The sequence below is a fragment of the Camponotus vicinus genome, unplaced genomic scaffold (assembly GCF_025532165.1).
Source record: "Camponotus vicinus isolate PSW18456_S1 unplaced genomic scaffold, iyCamVici1.0 SCAF_1, whole genome shotgun sequence".
Classification (NCBI taxonomy): Eukaryota; Metazoa; Arthropoda; class Insecta; order Hymenoptera; family Formicidae; genus Camponotus; species Camponotus vicinus.
Window position 1 is genome coordinate 18,614,869 of NW_028141945.1, and position 18,426 is coordinate 18,633,294.

Sequence of the window (18,426 nt, forward strand, 5' to 3'; positions counted from 1 at the left end):
ATGCAAATAGGAGGCCAAATATTATTTATAGACGTCACGATAATGCGTTATTATTATGCATGCAGATCTAAATTATCTATTAATTATCTTAGAACGTTTGAATTATGTAACGATACAGCTGAGTAATAAATAGTAACAGTTCCTTTTTTATCGTTCAGTTTTATTCGATTACTTCAAATTTTTTCTATGTTATCATGAAACTACTTATGAATATCAAGTTTATCTGATGTAGACGAAATTCAACGAAGCAAGTCAGTAAATAGCTGTAAATAGCTATCTTTCCTAGTTTTTTCTCTTGTTGTTATTTTAAATATAATATTTTTATATATAATATAATATTACTATTATTTTTATATATATTTAATATATAATATTAAATATAATATTAAAAAATATAATATTAATATAATATAATATTTAATATATAATATTACTAGTGAATTCAATATCAACAATGTAACATGTCTAACAATTTCTACTAATTATTTGAAAAAATGCATTTTAAATAAAAAATATTTTTTATTACATAATTATATAATTTCTTGATAATTATAATTCAATATTAATAAACCATGCAATAAAATAATTAATTAAAACATATAAATATTTTAATTTTTTTACTGATAAACATACTTTAATATTCTTCTACAAGAATTTTGCGTGTTTATACGATACAATATATATCTTGATATATTAATATTTAATATTTAATATATAATATAATATATTTAATATTTAAGATTTAAGATTTAAGATTAATATTTAATATCCGTGTGTAAATAACAATGGCAATTGCGAGCCCTTTGAGATTATGGGGGGAAAAGCGGATTGCAAAACTAGGAATCGATGATCAAAGAGAATGCAAAGCGTAGCTAATCTTAATCGCCAATAATTATGATGATAATTACGTTTGCACACGAGTTGATCGATTCTTAGTTATCTGCTGGCTACTTTCACCGAGCGATCAAACAGCCATTGTGTGTAATCGCAACACCTCAACGGGAATCAATATTCCTGTGATTTACATAAACTATCACGGCCACGTTCTCTTCGAAAAAAAAATATACACATCCCAAGCATTTAAAATAATTACTCACGTGTATTTTTTCAATCGACTCCGCAATTTGTCGTTATTAAATATTTCTCTCTCCATTTTCCCTGCTCAATCTCGCGCAAATTGATCGAACATATAGAAACTCAAGCTCCTCAGGATGATTAATCTTCGGTACAAGAAAATGCTGCTAAATTCCATTGCAACATTGAAGACAATTAGAGTCTCAGCTTCTCGTTCGCGCACTGTTACATAATTATAATGTCCGGATGTAGCAGTCTGATTTATCTATCATTAATAATTATTGTAATAACAAACCGCGATCTAACAAATGGAAAATGCTGACATTCCACGGTTCAACAATATCGCGTAAATTCAATAACGTACGTTTAAAAATACTATGTTAATCGTACAATTAAATATCAAGTAATAAAAAGTAATACTTAAAAATATTTTTAAAATAATTTCATAAAAAATTTAATTTATAAATCAATATTAACATCTAAAGAGAGAGATATTACCAAAATAAATTTACAAATTTTTTCATTGACATTTTCATTTTACTTCGCAATCGCATAAACATCTTAAGCAAATATTAATTATTAAAACAAACGTCGATCCTATCGCTGGGAAAAATTTCAATATCTAGTACCTGCGCTAAATGAAAGTTTAGATAAAAGTTTATCTGATCGAACGTTGCGACATTCAATCAGCGTTGCATTAATACTTGTCAGTGCAACCTTTTAAATCTCACCTCTCATTAATATAATTTTAGACCGCGTTAAAAACAACGCGCAATTATATCGGTAATGATGGAGGGGGATTATTATTCGAATCAAAATTCCATATACGAGATCTCTTTGATCCTTCTTGTGATTGTGAGACACATTCCTTGATCGAAATACATGTCTCTCATCGTCTTATTACGTCTTATACATCTTTTACGACTTACGCATAGTTACGTCGACGTCAACAAGGTCAGGAGCTTCGTGTCTTTAAGATAGATCATAATCCATCGCGTATTGGGTTAAAAGTCGAATTATTAATCGGTTTTCCCTCCATCGATTTATCATAGATAGCATGGCAGACTACTTATCAACGATTATATCAGTTGGTGTTTACAAGCGCTACCAAGATAATTTCACTTTTCCTTTATGCGATTTATGAAAAGGAATTTTACGTTGATTAATAGTCTTATTATACTATGTATTGAAAACATTATGCCATAGATTTTCAGCATTTTTAACATATCATAGTTATATACAAGCTAAATATTTATACGTAATCAAGAACATGTGTACTACTTGATGACAGATTTATTACACTTATTTATTACACGAATTTATTACACTTTTCCAAAAATGTATTGTTTATTTAAATTTTTTACATGTTACTAATTTCTATCAGTTAACAATTATTAAAAAATTCGAAGGCAGCTTAGAAAGTATTTATTTAAAAAATCTCAATACTTTAATATAAAAATATTCAACTGCCTAATTATTTTATTGTTAGTCTCTTAAAGTAAAATTTATGAAATCTAGAGTCTATTTAAATAAAATTATTCATCAGCCGGTGGCTATAACTCGCTACTTTTCCAAACACTTTTCTAAAAATCTATTGTTTATTTAAATTTTTTACATGTTACTAATTTCTATCAGTTATCAATTATTAATTAAAAAATTCGAAGGCAGCTTAGGAAGTAGTTTATTTAAAAAATCTCAATACTTTAATATAAAAATATTCAACTGTCTAGTTATCTTAGTCTCTTAAAGTAAGATTCATGAAATCTAGAGTCTATTTAAATAAAATCATTCATTAGCCGGTGGCTGTAACTCGCTACTTTGACGGCAAAACTTATTCAATAATCGCGCCGTCCATAAAATGACATGCACGATATGCTCGTAAGGAGTGATCAGAGGAAAATTGTCATTAGTGTTTAGACATCGTGTTTCCATCCCGAATCTCATAAATAATTCAAAACGCCGCGGGCGCAATCTTTATTAGTTTCGCATGAAAAACAGGCGGAAAAATAATAACGATGAAAATATCGGCCAAGGCCGACGCCGCTACCTGGCGTGGGCGGCATGTTTGCAACGTTAAATGCGCGTTAATGACGCATCGCCGGCGGCTGCCGATTTTTTTTTGAGGAATTACCGTCACCAGCCGATCTGCGTAATGTCGGATATCGTCGCGGATGAATTGCGATTCGTGATATCTGCGTTCGTTATCGCGATGCATCTCGCGAATCGATTGCATCTTCAATGTCGAATATCTTGCGCCTCCAGATGAGTATATCTATGAATGCCATCCGAAATAAACGAAAAACAAGAAGAATTTGTCAGCAACGTTTGCCTCGATATCACACATTAAATGATAAATATCGCTTGCAATAATTACAATAGATTTATATAAATCCATATAATAAAAATATCATTAATATCATAGTACGAAATTATATGAAATACTGCGTCTGATTTAAATTCGATTTTGATTTAAAAGCAATTTGAAATATCAGTGAATGAAATATATTTAACTAATAAATATTTAAATGTTACAATTTAATAGTTTCAAAAATTTAAATAATTAAAATATTCAAAGCACGAAAGAATTATTTATTTATTTGGATTGTTTGTATAACATGACTAAATAAATGTTTATTTTTTTAACGACTTCGAATAAATATTTTCCTATCTCGAAAGTATTAATTAATATTATAAAATATTATAATAAATATATTTCAAGTTTATTTTAACAAAAAATTCTTCCTGAATTAAACAAAAAAAAATAAGTTTTTCTTAGTCCATTGTTCTAGCAAAAATATTGCATCAAATTTTGAATGACAAATGACAAGATTTAAATCTCTTTCGGAAATCTGATCGCGATACAAATAAAACTAATATTACATCACAAAATTTCCGACGTTCGTAATATGAATTTATCAATCATGTTTATACGAAAAAACCAGTCATGTTTATACGAAACTCGTTCAATTGTTATCGGCAATCTGCGATGTGGGCGAGTCATTATCATGCAGAGTGCAAATTGACCAATGTTAATGATTACTGTCGGTTATTTTTGAAAACACAAACGCTATTCACGTGTCGATCTGTGTATTACATGCCGCTTCACTAAATATTCCAAGGAGAACTAATAACATCGCAGACACGTAGCTCTAATTCATAATTTTCTTGAATTATAACATACGGATGTTTTTTTTTCTCTCTCTTTCTCTTTCTCTTGGGTCATTCCAGTTTACTCTTGTGTGGCAAGTCGGTTGCATTTATTACAATCGCGATTAATACTTTGCAATTCACTTTATAAATTCAAGAACGTTTAATTGCATATTAATCGATTAAGATTTTGCGTTGTAAGATGCTCGAGAAATATAGATTTAAATTAAAAAAATATGTACATTTAATATACAAACTGATAATAGTATTTTTTTATCAATTCAATATAAAGAATATTTTCAAAAATACAATAAATTTAATTATAAAAGCATTACATTTGTAACGGTTCGCCTATCCCGAACGCCACGGACTGGCTCACCGGTTTCCAGGATCCGGGAGTAGGAGGGAGAGCCAAACTTGCGAGACCCGTATGGTGGTTTAAACAGAGTTTATTCGATAAGACTTATTAACAAAAGAATAGACTTATAACTAATACAACATATCTTACGAACTAACAATTCATGCACGCGAGTCTATTTGCTATAGCTTAATACTATAGAGCGAGATATGGCTTAATACTATAGAGCGAGATATAATCCGTGACCTTCCATGGCGCGATTGTGACGTAGCATCTCTTGCAACTGACGTTGCGCGACTTTTCCGTCGTTCACCACTTTCGCTACACCAGCAGCTCCACCGATCAGGGATCCGAGCGCACCCAACATTGGTAGAATCGGCAATACACCGCCGCATTTCGCTACCGGAAGTATCCGTTTCTTCGCCGTTTTTTTCTTCGTCTTCAGACCCATACCGAGCTTTGTCTTGGCCTTCATCGCTGTCCAGACAGCTGTGGCGGCGGCTCTCTCACCGAAAGTCGAATCTTTCGCAACGATGCGATTCCGCGCTTTCTCAGCGAGTATCTTATCCGCCGCGTGTCTCTCGGTGAGATCGTTGCTCCGAGAGTATGCTATATCGTGTTCGCGACACGCCGCGTCCAATAGATTTATACCTCGATTGCTTCTGACTAATCGCTTTTGCAACCGCGTGCCTGGTCCGCAAAACTGATAGCCGGGAATATGGAATTCGATCGGAAGTGTGTTTATCGCGTGATTTAATAGGCCTCTACCTATTTTCGCTGACATTCGCCGCAATTCTTTATCAACGGCGCCGGACCGTCGATGTGCGTTTCCTGCCACGGCTGATTGTAATGTTCGTAACAGCGACGATACGTCTGAACCTCCGGATCCGCTTTTATGTGTTCCGGAAGTTTGTCCCATACGTAGTGGACGTAATCACCGCACGTTCTCAATAGAACTGCTTTCGGCACAAATTGTAGCAGTTCGACGCTCAAATTGCGAATATCGGAAGGATTTGTTAGCAGGGTGAACATTTTTTCTCTACTGAGCGACTCGTGATTTCGCGCACCTATAAATAGGCAGGCGTTCGATCCAATCAGCAGTGTTGAAAAAATGAGATTCGTACGACAACCTTTGACGATATGCGTGACAAATTGCGACGACAGATTACGATCAATGGAGGACAACGCGGAGATGCGCAGGCACGGTACGATGCTACCGACTACTATACGCGCGATCGTTTGCGGCCCCTCGAATTGTGGTAAAACCAACGTTCTGATAAGTGTACTGGAAAGTCCGCACGGTGTACGTTTCGAGAACGTGTACGTGTACTCGAAGTCGCTGCAACAGCCGAAATATCGATATCTGGAGAATTTGTTGACGCCGATCGACGAAATCGGCTATTTTACGTTCTCCAATAACAGTGTGTAGTTTCTTGCGTGTAAATCCCGGGAGGTTCCACGGTCGACGCAAGTCGAGGCATAGGCCTCTAAATTTGTGTGGGTGTAGCCACGGCTCCTTGGAGGGTATTTATTAAAGAACTCTCTTTCGTTGGTGTGAATACTTTCTTTATTTTAATATTTATTTCTTGACTTGCCCTAACGTAATGTACAAGGCGGCAGTAAGATTAGCAAAGCCCCTAACACCGGCTCCGAGAAGCTTATATATCGCGCATCTCCCGAATCTCGAATGTTCCGGGAATTTACGAGATCTCACGATCATCTCGTCTCTGTAAAGCGACCACGTTTCACAACAACCATCGACTCGAAGCCGGAGATAACATTATAATAACCTTCGACAACAGATATAAGCATATAAAATCAATCAGAATCTTCAATAGCTCGTTCTAGAGGCTTATAAGGATGATAAATACATGATGAAATATATAAAAGCAAATTGAAAATAATACGAAACAAACAGTGACGTCATTCCACCGAGCGAGGCACGTCCAAACTCGATTTTCGTCTTCGATGACGTGGCGTGCGACAAGCAAAATACGATAAGAGAGTACTTCTCAATGGGTCGTCACTCGAACGTCGACTGCTTCTATCTCTGTCAGACGTACGCGAGAATACCAAAACATCTTATACGCGACAACGCGAACCTGCTGATCTTGTTTAAACAGGACGGTACCAACTTGAAACACGTGTACAACGATCACGTAAATACCGACATGTCGTACGGGGATTTCAGTGAATTATGTCGTACTTGTTGGCAACAAAAGTATGGATTCCTAGTGATAGATAAGGACAGCTCATTTACGAATGGGCGATACAGAAAAGGATTTAACGTGTTCGCGATACCGCAAAACGATTAGTCGCTGCCGACACACTCTGTCGACATGGCTGAAAGCGATAATATTCGCGAGCGTGAAAAGATTGCGAGGGAAATTGAGAAAACGAGCGAATCGATCCGCAAGAAACATCGCGCTTTGAAGACCGGTAAGATCGACGACGATATCGCGGTCAAGACCCATTTTAGGCCTATTATCGAGCCACTACAAAAAATCGTCGACAACTCTAGCTTAATCGCGGTGAAAAACGAGCCGGAGAGTAACGCTGACGCTATAATTAAAACGTTACCCATCAAGCGGTACAAGGAGGAAGAGGAGGAGGAGGAGGAGGAGGAGGAGGATACGGCACCGAAAAAGAGACAACGATTGAAGACGAATCGTTTATCGACACCGCATACATCGGATGAACCGCTGATAACCTCAGTAGGTATACAAGGCGGGTTCTAACGCAGGTCCTCTCAGGGGGGGTGAGGCGCGAGGGGATCTCAGCGGTGCGGGGGAATGACGTCACGCGGGACGGAGGGGATTTCGTAGGCGCGGGGGCTGCGGGGCGGGGCGGGGGACGCTTGTGTTGGATGTTTTATGACAAGTATAAACAATCATAAACCGATTGATAAACAGCGGTATTTGAAGAGGATTGGGTCTTCGGGCCGAGACTAACGTGTCGGGACATGTTTTTCGCAAACAAAATGGCTCTCGCGGTACCCTCCCCCTCTCCCCACAATATAAGTAATTCTAGATTTTTTTTCGAATTAAACAATATAAGCGGTATTCCTTTGAAGAGGATTGGGTCTTAAGGCTGACTAACGCGTCGGGACATGTTTTCGCAAACAAAATAGTTTTGTGCTGTTGTGATACACCCCCTCTCCCACAATATAAGTAATTCTAGATTTTTTTTCGAATTAAACAATATAAGCAGTATTCCTTTGAAGAGGATTGGGTGGATGGAAATGCGTGCGAAGAAATTACGTCATGATTTAGACTTAAAACTTTATTTATGTTTTATGTATATATATGTGGCGGCTACGATCCACCACACAATCAGCGCCTACTGAACCGTACACCGTACACGCGCTACGCGTACGGCGGTGCGAGCCCTAAGGCGATTCGATACGCGGCGAGCCGACAGATGGCCGCAGGGGCAAACCATTTCGCATAAGTGAAATTCGGCAGCCTCGCTATATAAGACCGCGCGAGACGACAGGACACCGAGTCGCGGCTTGAGAATAGTACAGCATCATAGCTCTCTATATCGATAGCCAAGACTTGTTCTTTTTTGCACGAGGAGATAATACCTCCTCGGGAATTAATTGTGGAAGAGCTTCGCGCTCTCATCATTACACGGCGGAGGAGTCACATTCCACGGCCACTCTCGACGCCCCGATCACCAGGGCCGGTCAGATCACCGTGGAAAGAGGCGCCCAGGGCACCCTGCACCAACCAGTCAGCAGGAGAGAAAAAGGTCTCGTTCCAGCTTCTGCCCTGGAAACTGGAGAAGATAGACCTGGAACCGCCGAGATTTACTCGTCCACCAAGGTACCTGCTCGAAGTCTGGGACATACGCATACGAAGATACACTTCGCCAACTGGACCTTGGAGCGTTCCAGACGTAGTCTCACCGCTGCCGCCGTCGCCGTCGTCGTGTTCACGAACGGACCAGGCCTCACAGACGGTCCCTTTAAGCCGTGTCCACAGGGGAACTCAAGTCGGCGCAATTCCCACTAACGATCAGAGCACTCAATCGGACTCCGATTGGGAAACGCCCAGTCACAGCACGGCCACGCAAACGGACCAAGTAGACGAGAACAACAACTGTCTAGGGTCCTTAAAAGTCACTAGGGCCTGGCCACACATAACTTATAAAGAGCGGCTATAACTCCGCATACAATAACGGCCCTTGTAAGGGCCACCAAAAACAATCCAAAAATAATTGTATATAGTGTACAGAATAGACCAACTACTGTTACATCGCCTCGATTATTCACGAGAATCTCGGCAACCTCTGCAAATCCTTCCACGGGCGAATTACGAACACGCCTGAACATAAGCGCTACATTGGTGACCAACCGACGTTGGAGGAAAAACAGACATGCCGAAGAAGGAGAGCACAATAATCGTGGAAGATGACGATACCAGCATCAACCGAGTCGCAATGCGCATCCCCCCTTTCTGGCCAGACGATCCGGAGCTGTGGTTTGCGCAACTCGAAGGGCAGTTCGCTCTAAGCATCATCACCGACGATGACGTCAAGTACGGATACGTTCTGTCCAAATTAGAACCACGACAAGCGAGGGAGATTAAAGACGTAATCACGAACCCCCCCTCCAGCAACAAATATTCAGCTATAAAGAGCGCTCTCATACAACGGCTGACAGATTCGCAAGAGCAGCGGATCAGGCAACTTCTGGAGAGAGAAGAGCTCGGAGACAGGAAACCATCACAATTCCTACGGCACCTTTCAACGCTAGCAGGAACAACAGTCTCCGACGACTTGCTGCGGACACTATGGCTAGGGCGCCTTCCACCGCAAACACAGGCCATCCTGGCCACAAGGAAGAGCGACAAACTACAAGACGTAGCAGAGCAGGCAGACCGAATCCACGAGGTCAACGGCCGAGCTCTCGTTCTAACCACGGAACGTCCACCAGCAGCAACAGCCAGTAGCCCACAGAACGCATGGACATCACAGATGGAGACACTTACCCAGCAGGTAGCCACCCTCACAGAGCAGATGACCAACATGGCCAAAGAGCTACGGAAAGGACGCAGTCGAGCCCGAAGTCGATCACGAGGTAGACCACGCAGCAAGACACCTATCAAGGAGGGTCTATGTTACTACCATCGACGATTCGGAGCAGACGCCCGCCGTTGTGCACAACCATGCACATTCCAGAAAAACGAGTAGGGCACTCATTGCTGGCGGCCAATGACAACAGCCCGACACCGTGCCGCCTATACGTGACAGACCGCAATACTAAAACGAAGTACCTGGTGGACACAGGTTCAGACGTTAGCGTTTTCCCGCAGACACTAGCAAGCAGTAGAAGGCGACCAGAGGCATATGAACTCTTCGCGGCAAACGGCTCCCGCATAATCACATACGGCTCCAGAACCATCAAGCCGGATTTCAGCCTAAGGAGAGCATTCCCGTGGAGGTTCATCATAGCAGACGTCGGACAGCCCATCATCGGATCAGACTTCCTCGCATACTATGACTTGTTACCTGATATGAAAAGGGGCAAGCTCATCGACAGGAAGACAGGACTAACAACCACGGGCGCTAGGTGTTACAACCAGGTCTTCTCGGTAAAGACAGTAATGGAGAAGAGCGAATTCCATGCGCTCTTGGCAGACTTCCCAGACATCACCAAGCCAACAAGGACAAAGGAGGTGATAAAGCACGGAACTCAACACCACATACAGACAACGCCAGGCCAACCAGAAGCCAGCAGGCCACGCAGACTAGCACCAGACAAACTACAAGCAGCAAAGACGGAATTCGACCTACTCCTACAGGAGGGCATTATCCAGCCGTCAAAGAGTCCTTGGTCATCGCCTCTCCACATGGTACCCAAAAAGGACAAAACATGGCGTCCATGCGGAGACTACAGGAGGCTAAACGCAAGAACCATACCAGATCAATATCCGATACCGCACATAGAGGATTTCGCACAAACGCTCTACCAAAGAAAGATCTTTTCAACGATCGATTTGGTCAGGGCATACAACCAGATCCCGGTACGAGAGGAAGACATTCCAAAGACGGCGCTAACCACACCATTTGGCCTCTTTGAATTCAAATACATGCCATTTGGCCTACGCAATGCAGCGCAGACGTTCCAACGCTTCATTAACGAAGTGCTACGCGGATTGGACTTTTGTTACGCGTATATCGATGATATACTCGTAGCATCATCTACTAAGGAACAACACGAAGCACACCTTAAGCAGCTGTTCACCCGGCTCAGCGAATACGGGGTTAGAATAAATTCAGCCAAGTGTGTCTTCGGAGTCAACAAAGTACAGTTCCTCGGCTATTTAGTCTCAGAAGAAGGGACACAGCCATTACCAGAAAAGATCGAGACCATAAAAAACTTTCCGCAACCAAGTACGGTGAAGCAACTACGTCAATTCCTGGGCATGATCAACTTCTACAGGAGATTCATTCCAGGAGCAGCGGAAGACTAAGCCATGTTAAACGACGTGCTAAAAGGACCAAAAACAAAAGGAAAAGCACCCATAGACTGGAATACGGAAAGAGACAAGGCATTCAAGCAATGCAAGGACAGCTTGTCACGGGCCACACTCTTAGCTCATCCAGACCCAACAGCTAAACTGGCAGTAACAACTGACGCTTCAGCTACAGCAATCGGAGCTGTAATCCAGCAGAAAACCACAGATGGATGGCAGCCACTAGCATTTCTAAGCAAGAAGCTCAATACAACCCAAACAAAATACAGCCCATACGATAGAGAACTACTAGCCATATACGTCACTATCAAACATTATAGACACATGTTGGAAGGAAGGCTGTTCACTATATATACAGATCACAAACCGTTAATACACGCCTTCAAAAAAGACCCACTCCAAAGTTCACCAAGACAAGCACGACATCTGGAATACATAGGGCAGTTTTCAACAGACATCCAGCACATCGAGGGAAAAGACAACACGGTAGCTGACGCACTATCACGAGTCGAAGCAATACAGACGGCTGTAGAACTCGATACACTGGCTCACGAACAGCAAAACGATACAGAATTGCAAGAATTGCTGAAAAGCGAAAACAAAATAAAACTAACACACATCCCTATACCAGGATCCACAAAAACAGCTTGGTGCGACACAAGCACGCCAGTAGTTCGACCTTACGTACCCAAGAGTCTAAGAAAGCAGGTTTTCTTATACCTACACGGGTTAGCTCACCCAGGCATTAAAGCGTCAACGAAACTCGTCAAAGAACGATACATCTGGCCAGGAATACAACAAGACTGCACTAAATGGGCAAGAACGTGTATACAATGCCAAAAAGCAAAAATAACAAGGCATAACCATACCCAGCCCGGAACATTTGAACAGCCAACGCAAAGATTTCAACACATACACACAGATATAGTCGGACCATTACCGATATCAGAGGGGTATAGATACTGCCTCACCATAGTAGATAGATTTACTCGGTGGACAGAAGCAATACCAATACCCAACATCACTGCAGAGACAATTGCCAAACACATCTTTACGGACTGGATAGCACGATTCGGCACACCAGCTCGAATAACTACGGATCAAGGCCGGCAATTCGAAGCCGAGCTATTCCAGAACCTAACAAAACTAACGGGCACAAAACACATTAGAACAACAGCGTACCACCCCGAGGCAAACGGTATGGTAGAAAGATTCCATAGACAAATGAAGGCATCTATCAAATGCCACGAGACAGAGGCATGGACACAGATACTACCTGTCATCCTCCTCGGCATTAGAGCGGCCTGGAAAGAGGACCTAAACTCCACTCCAGCCGAGATGGTGTACGGAGAGCCGATCCGACTACCCGGACAGTTCCTCAGCGAACTTAACAGGGATTACGAAAACGAAGACACCCTGGTAACCAGACTTCGAAAGACAATGGCACATCTCCGACCAAAAATCAAACACCACGGACAAAAGGCTACATTCACCTTCAAGGACATGGAGACAGCTTCACACGTATTCGTACGGCATGACGCACCAGCAGGAGCTCTCCACCTACCTTACGAGGGACCCTATGAAGTACTAAACAGGGGTAACAAAACATACAAACTGCGAGTGAGAGGAAAGACAGTCAACATCGCAATAGACAGACTAAAACCGGCGTACATAATGGACGAAGAAGCCCCAGACAAAGCGGAAGCCACCAAACAGGCTAAACCAAGCACCGAAGCCACCACCAAGACAACAAAGTCAGGACGAGCAGTACGCCAACCAGTCCGGTTCGCGCCAACGTAGGATGGGCCTTACCACAACCAGGGGGGTCCTGTGGCGGCTACGATCCACCACACAATCAGCGCCTACTGAACCGTACACCGTACACGCGCTACGCGTACGGCGGTGCGAGCCCTAAGGCGATTCGATACGCGGCGAGCCGACAGATGGCCGCAGGGGCAAACCATTTCGCATAAGTGAAATTCGGCAGCCTCGCTATATAAGACCGCGCGAGACGACAGGACACCGAGTCGCGGCTTGAGAATAGTACAGCATCATAGCTCTCTATATCGATAGCCAAGACTTGTTCTTTTTTGCACGAGGAGATAATACCTCCTCGGGAATTAATTGTGGAAGAGCTTCGCGCTCTCATCATTACACGGCGGAGGAGTCACATTCCACGGCCACTCTCGACGCCCCGATCACCAGGGCCGGTCAGATCACCGTGGAAAGAGGCGCCCAGGGCACCCTGCACCAACCAGTCAGCAGGAGAGAAAAAGGTCTCGTTCCAGCTTCTGCCCTGGAAACTGGAGAAGATAGACCTGGAACCGCCGAGATTTACTCGTCCACCAAGGTACCTGCTCGAAGTCTGGGACATACGCATACGAAGATACACTTCGCCAACTGGACCTTGGAGCGTTCCAGACGTAGTCTCACCGCTGCCGCCGTCGCCGTCGTCGTGTTCACGAACGGACCAGGCCTCACAGACGGTCCCTTTAAGCCGTGTCCACAGGGGAACTCAAGTCGGCGCAATTCCCACTAACGATCAGAGCACTCAATCGGACTCCGATTGGGAAACGCCCAGTCACAGCACGGCCACGCAAACGGACCAAGTAGACGAGAACAACAACTGTCTAGGGTCCTTAAAAGTCACTAGGGCCTGGCCACACATAACTTATAAAGAGCGGCTATAACTCCGCATACAATAACGGCCCTTGTAAGGGCCACCAAAAACAATCCAAAAATAATTGTATATAGTGTACAGAATAGACCAACTACTGTTACATCGCCTCGATTATTCACGAGAATCTCGGCAACCTCTGCAAATCCTTCCACGGGCGAATTACGAACACGCCTGAACATAAGCGCTACATATATATATTTTTTTTTCTTACGTACTATGAACTAAAAACTAAAGCTGCCAGCTCACAATCGACGAGCTGATGCTTGTTGAAAGCGTCACTCGCGCGTATTACATTAGATATTTCTTTTGGATTTATTACAGTAGACGCGATATTGGAGAATTGCGTAAACTTGACATCAACTGTTTCGATAATTTTACCCAATCGATCAAAAGTTACATCTATGCATTGATCGAGATCGAACATACGATGTAATGTCGATTCGACCATCATCAAGCATACGTTTGAAGATTCGAGACTTATGAGTTTGACGTCGTTAATCGTACGAACTCTCACTGTTAGCGGTCCAACGCTTATGAAATTGTAGTCATCTTTAGAGTTGTTCCAAAGTAATTTTTGAATATTGCGACGTTGCTCGTAGAGTCCCTTCCACGTTTCGAGAGATAATATCAGTTCCTTTCCTCGATGATCTCCTATGGCAATCTCCACGTAACTCGGTGGACCCACGTTGATACCAATTTCGAGGAATTTGAATTCCGTAGCTGTCAATGCGTATCGTCTACCTAGTATACGAACCGCACGACGTTCCAACGAAATGCTACAGAAAAATTAAAATTAAAATAATAGTAATAATACAATTTGTAAAAAAAAAATATATAAAAATAGAAAGAAATTAAATGAAACTTACTCGTCACATTTGTTCTCAAACGATGGAGTTTTATCACGACTCGGTACGTAATTATTCACACGTCTTCCGATGCCGCTGTTTCCGTTTCTTTCGACGTAATACATTTCTCTGGGAGTTATGAAAAGTGAACCACGAGAGCGGTGTTAACGCGACACTGATCGTATAAGAAATAACCGAGTATACATGACGCTCATCTTCCAAAAGTATAATGTGGTGGGGGGATCAATGCTTTGAATTTTAGGAGAAGGGGGGATAACGCTCAGACAAAAAATTCTTAGAAACGCATGGAAAGGTCTAGGAAGGGGAAATAAGAGATAAAACATATTAATGTTTACATATTTTATTTTCTTGCAATTCTTTCTGGCGTTGCGACCACCAGTTAAATATTTTGAATACATTTTGTAATGCGCAATTCTTAACATGTTTTCCACATCGCATACTATTGGTAATATCTAATTTATTTAGAGAATCAATATCTTCATAGTCTGCATCCAAGGTTTCAATAATATAGCCGTTTCCCGCATCGTCTAGTATATCAGTCAGCCATTTTCGCTTTTCAAGTCCTTTAACGTACACGACAGACGATTCTTCTTCTTCTTCTTCGTGTATCGTACCAACGACAGCTGTTGTAATTACACGCTGAGCCAAGCCATACGGAACGTTTCCGTCTTCCCATTGTAATCCATGATGATTTCTAATCACCCATGAGACTTGACATCGCTCAGATTTTGTAAGCACGCTCCACGGTACGGGACTTGCGAAAAAGTAATGCGAGAGAACATATCCCTTTCTCAGAACCGCAGCTTCCTTCACGACAAAATTTCTCCCGACAATAAATCCTTGCAGATCCACAAACGTTGGTACAGACATGACGAGATCTCTCTCTCTCTCTCTCTCTCTCTCTCCCCGATGCATCAGTCGAGAGGAATGGGAAACTCTAAAATCATCTCGCAGCACTTTGATTTATATCCTGCTTCTCCTCCCCTCTCTCTTTTGTGTCGATGTTATCGCTTAGGTGATTTTGCGTACAACGTTGGTCAACGGATTGTACTGGATCACACGATCGTGTATGATGAGACAGTACGCAGTGGTATTCGCCGGCACGTTCTCCTTACATTCGAATTCCAATCTCACATCCACGGTTGCGCTCTTGACCGATTCGTTTTGTCGAGAACAATCGATAATCACGAACGGACCATGACGTTGAAACTGTAAGATGGAGAGACTCGGCTCGAGATACTCGTATCCGTAATAGATCTTGCAGAAGCGCGCGTACGTGTCGTAGAGAATGGCACATCTGCCTTTTTCGAAATCCAGATTCATATCGTCGTACGGATAACATTCCGAATTCAGATAGAGTTTCACGTTGATTAATTTGCAGTGGTCGAATCGACTCGTATCCTCAGACATGATATTTTTCCGGTTTGTCTGCAGAGCGAAGACAACGTATCGTGGTTTCTCCAGTTGAGTCGCGGTCTTAATGGCCCACGAATGCTTGGTTGTAAGCTGCAATAGCGGAAACTCGTATAGATCCCACGAGCGAAAACCCATGCTGAGATATCGTCCGCTTTCCAGAGCACGCAGCATCGACAGTTTTTCGATCTCGCTCAACAGCACGTGTGGCATTCGCCATTGTATCTTGAATATGTTGATCACAGGTTCCAGTGTCGAATCTCCAAACAGACAATTATTATTGTTGCGCGATCGTATTAAGATCAATTCGTGACGAGCGTTAATCACCACTCGTTTATAATCCTCGCAAAATCCCAATAACATGTGGAGCGGTATGCAAAAATTGAAATGTCCATTCTCATAGGTCCACGGATCCCAGCCAGCGTTTTTCATAATCACGTTTCTATCGGATGATACCGTTACATAGTTTTTGAGCGTAGTAGTTATTCCTACGTTTCTATTGCGATCAATCTCAACGCCATCGAGTTCGTATCGAATCTCATCGAACATGAATGCGGCGCAATTATTTGCCAGTTCCACATCACTTCCTTCAGCTGGTTTGGTTTTCGTTAGTTGTCCCTCGATGTATAGGAAACTCTCATACGGCAATGTATACAGATCCTGTTGTTGTATGGGTATTCTTATTTCATCACTGTGTCCGAACGTTGTATTGGCGAACGGGTTGTACGTGTGAGTCTCGATCTTGATGATACGATTGTCAAAGATCGGTTCATCACCGATGTTGAGAATGTCGGTCATCGTTCAGCTGTTTCGCACCGCAAATCCCAAAGATTGTAAAAACGCAACGTTCGATGCGCTGAGTTTCTTTTTCTTGGATGATTTGATATTAGCGAACGTCGACGTTGTTGTTGTTGTTGTTGTCGGTGGTGTTGCTGGTCTCGTAAAGATTGCGTTATCTCTCACGTCTTTCGATCCGTTCAATACGAGCATCTCATACGTCGCATACGTACGTGCAATCTTACGGTGATCTCTTCTCCTCGAAAATCGAGCAATCGTCCGTTCTGGTCGACAACGCGTAACGTTAAATCCGTAATGCTCCGCGCGATGATCGGCAGGTAAATGATCTGTGCAGGCGTTTCCGATATCTTATATCCCGGTGGTACCCTCGGTGAAAATTCATGTATCGTATGAACGAGTATGCCGTTGTTGTACGCACCCGCGGTCACGTTACACTCTATACGGATAATATTCACGTTGAGAATGTTAATCGGCATGTTTGATTCGTACCATTTTCACGGCTCGAGAATACGATTCGAAAATCCTAGCAGCGATCCAATGTTGTCGGGTTTGGTAAAGTTTATTCTGTAGGCACATTTGATCTCGCTCCTCATTGTATTGTAATTAGCGCGGAGCACTATCGGATATTCATCATCTTCATAGTCAATGTGTTTCTTATCGCGATGTTTCCGTGAAATTGCTTGTTTCAAAAATTCATGTATATTTTGCAACTCATACGATCCCTCGGGAATCGTAATTTCCTCGTCGTCTTTGCCAAAGTAAAATTTATTATTCGAGGAATTCACATTCGGTATCGTGTGATAAGTCTCAAAATCCGTTAGACCGAGCTCGTATTCGCCGTCGCTCAAATCTATGGTGGGAAAGAAGTTTGCCGTGAGAACGCTACTCTTCCCAGTCAATGTGAACGTCATAGACATGTCGACGAAACTGTTTAACGAATACTGAGTTAAATAGCGCAATATCTGTCTTTAAATTCACATGCATCGACCGTTCGAAGAAACTGCAAGCACAATTGTCCGCAGATGCTCTGATCGTAAGTTTGAACAGGTGTGTAATTGTACTGTATCTTTGTTACGTTTCGTCCGAGATATCGCACCAATTCATTCGGTGGTCGAAGATTGCCGAAACTGTCGAAATATATAGCGCGATTCCCCCTCTTTGCATACGCTACCCAATGAGTACCTGGTCCTTCGACGCTATCCAAATTTACAATGCCGCTCTCGTTTTGATATATACCACCGATCGGTAACGAGTTGCGCATGAAAACACCTCTAAAATATGGAATGTGCATACGTTTTGCCAGTTGTAGCAATTGTATGTTGGTAGTTGCGCCCTGCGGCATTTTTAGCGTCTCTTTGACGTTTTTTTTTTTCTCGTTGAGGCTCCTCGTCCGTATTTGTAAGGAGCGAGATATAATCCGTGACCTTCCATAGCGCGATTGTGACGTAGCATCTCTTGCAACTGACGTTGCGCGGCTTTTCCGTCGTTCACCACCTTCGCTACACCAGCCGCTCCACCAATCAGGGATCCGAGCGCACCCAACATTGGTAGAATCGGCAATACACCGCCGCATTTCGCTACCGGAAGTATCCGTTTCTTCGCCGTTTT

General features: G+C 42.5%; 2 protein-coding genes across 5 annotated transcripts in view; both read right to left on the minus strand.

Moving 5' to 3' along the window:
• The window catches only part of LOC145959284 (uncharacterized), a 136,971-nt gene that overhangs the window by 65,672 nt on the left and 52,873 nt on the right, over positions 1–18,426 (minus strand). The gene's annotated exons all lie outside the window — the stretch shown is intronic.
• LOC145959267 (uncharacterized) lies at positions 13,948–17,135 on the minus strand. 3 transcript variants are annotated; one of them, XM_083077941.1, is made up of 2 exons: positions 14,608–17,135; positions 13,948–14,478 (listed from the first exon to the last, which is right to left on the minus strand). In XM_083077941.1, the coding sequence occupies exon 1, from the start codon at positions 16,816–16,818 to the stop codon at positions 15,619–15,621; it is 1,200 nt and encodes a 399-aa protein (XP_082934067.1). In that variant the 5' UTR covers positions 16,819–17,135; the 3' UTR covers positions 13,948–14,478; positions 14,608–15,618. The 3 variants fall into 3 exon arrangements, with proteins under 3 accessions (XP_082934067.1, XP_082934065.1, XP_082934066.1); XM_083077939.1 differs by having other exon boundaries at positions 13,948–14,482; XM_083077940.1 differs by having other exon boundaries at positions 13,948–14,517.